The following is a 6000-nucleotide window of genomic DNA, read 5'->3' as shown; positions in this document are numbered from 1 at the left end:
CAATGTGATTGAGGCCACCTGGGGAAAAAAAAAACGCAACTCCATCTTCCCTTTAGAAAAGAAACACACTTGCATATTCCCCTCCCCCGCCCTACACCTTGTGTCGTTTCTGTATTACTTTTTGCAAACCCATCCCCCGATAGCGCTTAGGAGCGAGTGACTGGGGGGAAGAAGAATCAGCCACGAACATGTGGCTTTGCAGTCCCTTCCGCACAGGGGTGCTGTTTCAAAACCACATCGGTGTCAAGCCCTTGAGACTTCCCTCTCCCGCCCCTACAAAGCTATACTGGTTCGTCTATGTCTTCATCTGTTGCAACAGTCATAGGGACCAGTCCGTGCCGCCTTATGGGGCTCTTAGTAACGCCTAGAAGCTCTTTGTTTTTCTCAGGGTTGTTGCACTGAGTTTTTAAGTGATCCAGCTTTTTCAGTTCTAGCGCCGCGGTGTCTGGCCGGGAGTCCACAGACACCCCGCTGGAGGGCGCGCCCTGGCCGCTGTCTGAAAGGAGATCCGAGAGGCTGCTCGAGGAGCTGGGGTCGGACTGCTCGAAGGAGAAGTTTGGGATTGTCAGGTGTTCCCCTCGACACGTGGGCTGGACCCGCCTTTCTGCTTTAGAAGCCTGCTCCCCGGGCTGATTGTCGGCCAGGTCCAAGGAGTCCCTGTACGCGGTGGATTCGCACGACGGTGTCCTTCTCCTCAGCATGCTGTTCTCAGAGGCTTTGGTACGTGAAGCCGCGCTGCTTTCATCCTCCATGGGAGGATCTATAGAAATGCAAGGTGGGCTCATCTTCTTCTTCCTCCGAGCCCCGTGGATATACTCCGACTCAGACTGAACGTGGACAGGAGACCTTTGCTTCTCTTCCGCAGGCTGTTCCAAGCTACCATCTCCATTGTCAATGGAAGGGCAGATCTCGATGGAGTGCCTTCTTTGGTCGTCTGCCCAGTTGGGCTTGTCCAGGAACCCTTTAGTATCAACACTGTAAAACTTCTTCAAGTCTCTCTCTCTGCCATTGCTCCCGGCCAGGCTGGCTGTGCTGCAGTTCTTGAGGGGGACCAGAGATGAAGCCGGGGAGATGAAAGGAGAGACCGAGCGGGTCCTGATTTCCGGCTGCTCTTGCCAGTCTTTTACCGAGCTGTTTATGTGGCTGACTTCTTCGTCAGCCAGGTCTGAGGATTCAAACAGCGAGTTCTCGGGGCTGGCTGGGTTGCTGTTTTGACTGGAAGGCCTGCTCGGAATACTGTGCTGGCTGTAAGTGTGCTTGCGGGTACGAACGCTCGAACGTCGATGGTGTGAGGATGACGTCGGGGAATGTGGGGGAGTGCCCGGCTGGGAGAGTGGGCTAGGATGGAGCAAAGCTGGACCTAAGCTGCTCTGGGACTGCTTCTTCGGCTGCAGGCTCTCACTGGACTCAGCTTGCAGACTGTCCTTGGAATCTGTATTCTGCCCATCCATGGAATCCGTTCTAATGGCCTCCTGCAATGCAAGCAGAGACAGATGGGACAAGAGCACAACGTTCTCTCAGGGGCGCTAACAAGACACGCTATTAGCCGTGGACGTGGCATGTGACAGAATCAACCTATGCCCAGTGAGTTTCAGAGCTGGTAACATCACCGCAGCTGCCACACTGACTAATTATCATTAGTGGAGGTTCATTTGGTATAAGGTGGTAACAACTGTGCTAACAGACAGACCCATGGTGGGTAGGTCATATCTCAGGTATATTCCAGCGTTGCCTGTAAGTGCAGGCCTCTGATCTTCCCAGGCCTTCTGAACCTTCCTGTTTTATCTGTAAATCAGCATAAAGTCCTGTACCAATACATGCTATCAAGTCTCATGCTACAGGCACCAGAGTCAGCTGGGGGTCAGGAAGGAATTTCTCTTCAGAGGACAATATTGCACTATTTGGTACATTATGCAAGCTACACAGCTTGGGTTTGAAGCATCTGCGCTTGGCCACTGTCAGAGCTAAGGTACCAAACCAGATTGAACATCGGTCTCTGTTCTAATATGGGTATACTACTTCTTCACACAACACACAGTCAACCTGTGGAACTCGTTGCCAGGGGATGTTGTGAAGGCCAAAAGTATAACTGGGTTCAAAAAAGAATTAGATAAGTTCACGGAGGACAGGTCCATCAATGGCTATAGCCAAGATGGTGAGGGATGCAACCCCATCCTCTGGGCATGCATCCGACGAAGTGGGCATTCACCCACAAAAGCTTATGCTCCAATACATCTGTTAGTCTTAAAGGTGCCACAGGACTCTCTGTTGCTTTTTACAGACCCAGACTAACACGGCTACCCCTCTGATACTTCCCATCCTCTGAGTGTCCCTAAACTTCCAACTGCCAGAAGCTGGGACTGGACAACAGGAGATGGTTCTCTCAACAATTGCCCTGTTCTGTTCATTCCCTCTGAAGCACCTGGCACTGGTCACTGTCGGAAGACAGGACACTGGGCCTGCTGGACCATTGGTCTGACCCAGTGTGGCCGTTCTCATGTTCTTATACAGAGTCAGTACTCTTTTATGGCACCACCATTAGCAAATACTGAAAGGCAATGCCTCGAGTAAAACACCAGCAGCTTTGACTAATACAATCCCAATCATTGACAGAGCGAGCCCATTAGATCTCTTGCATGCAAAACGGGAAACCAGCTGAATGACTTTATGTCACCCAAGTGTATTTAGCCATACGGCACCTGAATTAGAAACATTCTGCTCTAAATCAGTCACTGCAAGCTCTGTTCTCTGTTCAACTAGAGCGATCAGTGTGCATCTGAGGCCTGGAGGTGGCCCAACAAACAACCTCCGCAATTATTTTGACTAATGGGGGGTTAACAGAAGCTTTGCACAACATGGAAGCATGTTCCTCAAATGCCCATTCAACACAGCCTCTCCGACATGGCCGATCTGAAATTGGAATCTGTCTGTGTGTACTGAGTCTGACATACTCAGGGCACCGAGACGGGAAATTGATTTGAAAAATACAAAATCATAAAGGCATCCAAACTGATAGGAAATGTTGCCAGGATTATATTGTGCTCAAATAGCTACTCTGTCCCATCCTGGTCTGCTCGCAGCCTTTGGGAAACTCCATTTGTTCTTGTTTTACAACGCTGTCACTCCAAAGATGATGAAGGGGAGGGAGGAAAAAGAAAGAGGGAAAAAGTCTGATGGGAGAGGAGAGTTCATCGCCTCCTACCTGTCTACACAGCAGCCTGTTGAGACTGGGAGATCGCGACGTGGACTGTGGAGAAAGGATCTTCCATGCGTCACAGCTGTCGCGGTGAGAAGATACAGCAGTCACCTGAAGCGACGCCCTTGGGACTCTCAGAGAGGAGCATGTTTCCATGGGCTGGGAACGGATGGAGGTGACAGACCCTACAGAAGGAGAGAGAACACTAGCCACGGCTGCCGGACAAGAGTTGTAACGTGTGGGTTTGTGAGAGCTTTCGCTGCAGAACCAGGCGCCAAGCATTTCAAAGCACACAGACATGGGGTAAGGAAACACAAGTTAATTCAGTGACAAGCCAAATCAAGCCACACAATATCTCACGGGCAGAGTCGGAGTAGAGCCTAGGGGTCCTGACTCCCATTCTGCTCTAACCACTAGACCACACTACTAGGGTAGTGCAACTGTAGAACGCATCTGGATAAACACGTCTCCTAGGTGGGCCTGTGAAAAGCTTGTGATTATTGTTTATTATTTGTATTACTGTTGCGTGTAGAAGCCCTAGTGACGGACCAGGACCCCAGTCTAAATGCATGTGGTTTTTCCAATGATAACTGTCTCATATGTGGGCCTGCCCCCTATTGCATACTGCTCAGTTGGTGTGTCCTAGGCCCTAAGCTGTTAGCAGAGACTCTTCGTCACTTCATGTGCTAGGGGCTTATTTGGGAGGGAGAGGGAGAGTGGGTTGAAGCTCCATACTTGCAACCTCCGCATGTGGCTGTGGGTTGGATCTGAATAGGGAAGCGGCCTAGTTTCAGAATTTGGATCAGATGGAGACTAGCGGTTAGATCAGGATACTGTAAGTCAGGACACCTGGGCTCTATTCCTTGGGCTGCCAACGACTTGCTTACGGCCCCTTAACCATCTGTAAATTGGAGACACCACCACTTAAATGCCCAGAGGGGTGCTGCTACGTGGCTTCATTCATGGTCCCATCCAGTGCCTCGCGAAGTCAAGGAGAGTTTCGCCATTGACTTTAGACCCAATGTACGAGAAGAGCTTTGAGATCCTCAGCTAACGGTTACATAAGCTCAAAACATGATCTATCGCTATGGTTACTGATTCAGGAGATCCTGCTCAGCTGACCCTGGTCACACTTAACCAATCTGCTACCATTGCAGGGGATTCAGGCATCGGTCCGTCCTGTTCTCTGCCTGTGACACACAATAGTTTAGTCTCCTGAGGGCTGTAATATTTTGGTCTAATTCAGTGGTTGGCTTGGTGATGTTTTGTGGCCTATGATATTACAGGAGGTCAAACTAGACCAGGAGTGGCCAACCAGTGGCTCCGGAGCCACATGCGGCTCTTCAGAAGTTAATATGTGGCTCCTTGTATAGGCACCGACTCCAGGGCTGGAGCTACAGGCGCCAACTTTCCAATGTGCCGTGGGGGGGGTGCTCATTGATCAACCCCTTGCTCTGCCACAGGCCCTGCCCCCACTCCACCCCTTCCCGCCCCCTCCCCTGAGCCTGCCATGCCCTTGCTCCTCCCCCTCGCCGCCAGAGCCTCCTGCACGCCACGAAACAGCTGATCAGGAGGTGCGGGGAGGGAGAGGGAGGTGCTGATCGGTGGGGCTGCCGGCGGGCAGGAGGCGCTGGGAGCAGGGGGGAACTGATGGGAGGCTGCTGATGTATTACTGTAGCTCTTTGGCAATGTACATTGGTAAATTCTGGCTCCTTCTCAGGCTCAGGTTGGCCACCCCTGAACTAGATGGTCTGACAGGTGGTCCCTTCTGGACTAAAACTCTATGACATCAACAGCACGGAGACTACTGAGCCCTGGCTCAGTGGCCCTTGATGAATATGCAGATATTCTCTCTGTCTGCACCTACAAGCCAGTCCCTTTGAAAAGCGACCCCCTAATCTCAGGTATCAACCTCGAGTCATTAGTTTCCCACTCACAGTTCCTGCTTCCCCAGCTCATTCTGCAAAGCAACCTCCTCCTCTCAACTTCTGCTGCTTTACCAGAGTTTCCCCGTTTGTTTTAAGAATCGCCTGCTTTTTGGCAGCAGGATTTACTGTTCCTTATTAGCGCACGCGCCAGCGTCTGTTTTTACATCACTGCTCCACATACAAACACAGTATCCATCACACTAAGGGATCTCACCCAGAGGTCAGTGACCTTGGACCTGTGACAAGACCCATTTAGACAGTCTGCAGTTGCCTCTCGGCTAGCTGATTGCGTTGAGAAAAATAGGCTTTTTGGACACTTTTTTTTGTGGGGGGTTGGACCTTTTCCCAGAATATGCACGGAATATTTTAATGAATTTTATCCATCCTCAGAGGGACTGAAAGAACCAGGCATAGCTCTGTTTGCGCTCCTCAGTTCTGGAGTGTAGCAGGCGGTCCCATGACTGTCCTTCGCTCCTCCACAGCTCTGTGACTGCAAGAAAGTCATGACCCGTAGCCCCTCTGGCTAGACCCGTCCTGGGATCCCACAAAACTTTGCCAATACCCTTCAATTTTGGTTTGCACTTGCTAATCTAGTCCTCTTGGATAGGGACCATAAATACCCACGCCGGATGCACCGCTAACACCTTTCCAACGAGTTGGCTGACACCCTATTACCAATCTTTCCTTTCTTAGGCAAGCGTTATGGCGGGGCTTTTGAAGCTGGTGGGCAAACCAAATAAACACAGTGAACATTTTCACGACATTCCCCCTCCCCCACCATCTTTTCTTGGACTAGCCTTCTGATGGAAATTTTCCCAACTCGCTCTCCTAGACGAGAGACCAAGAAAGCCCTAAACTGCGGTATTCTGGAGAGCT

At 51.0% G+C, this 6000-nt stretch overlaps 1 protein-coding gene across 1 annotated transcript in view; it reads right to left on the bottom strand.

Moving 5' to 3' along the window:
• Positions 1 to 281: 281 nt before the first annotated feature.
• Positions 282 to 6000, bottom strand: part of CACNA1H (calcium voltage-gated channel subunit alpha1 H) — a 457818-nt gene continuing 452099 nt past the window's right edge. Inside the window, exons 34-35 of the mRNA XM_065412515.1 lie at positions 3203 to 3381; positions 282 to 1472 (exon numbers count right to left, since the gene is read on the bottom strand). Of these exons, the coding sequence (XP_065268587.1) occupies positions 282 to 1472; positions 3203 to 3381 (1370 nt within the window). The remainder of the gene's footprint in view (positions 1473 to 3202; positions 3382 to 6000) is intronic.

The sequence above is a fragment of the Emys orbicularis genome, chromosome 10 (assembly GCF_028017835.1).
Source record: "Emys orbicularis isolate rEmyOrb1 chromosome 10, rEmyOrb1.hap1, whole genome shotgun sequence".
Classification (NCBI taxonomy): Eukaryota; Metazoa; Chordata; order Testudines; family Emydidae; genus Emys; species Emys orbicularis.
This window is presented reverse-complemented; position numbering and strand designations above follow the sequence as displayed.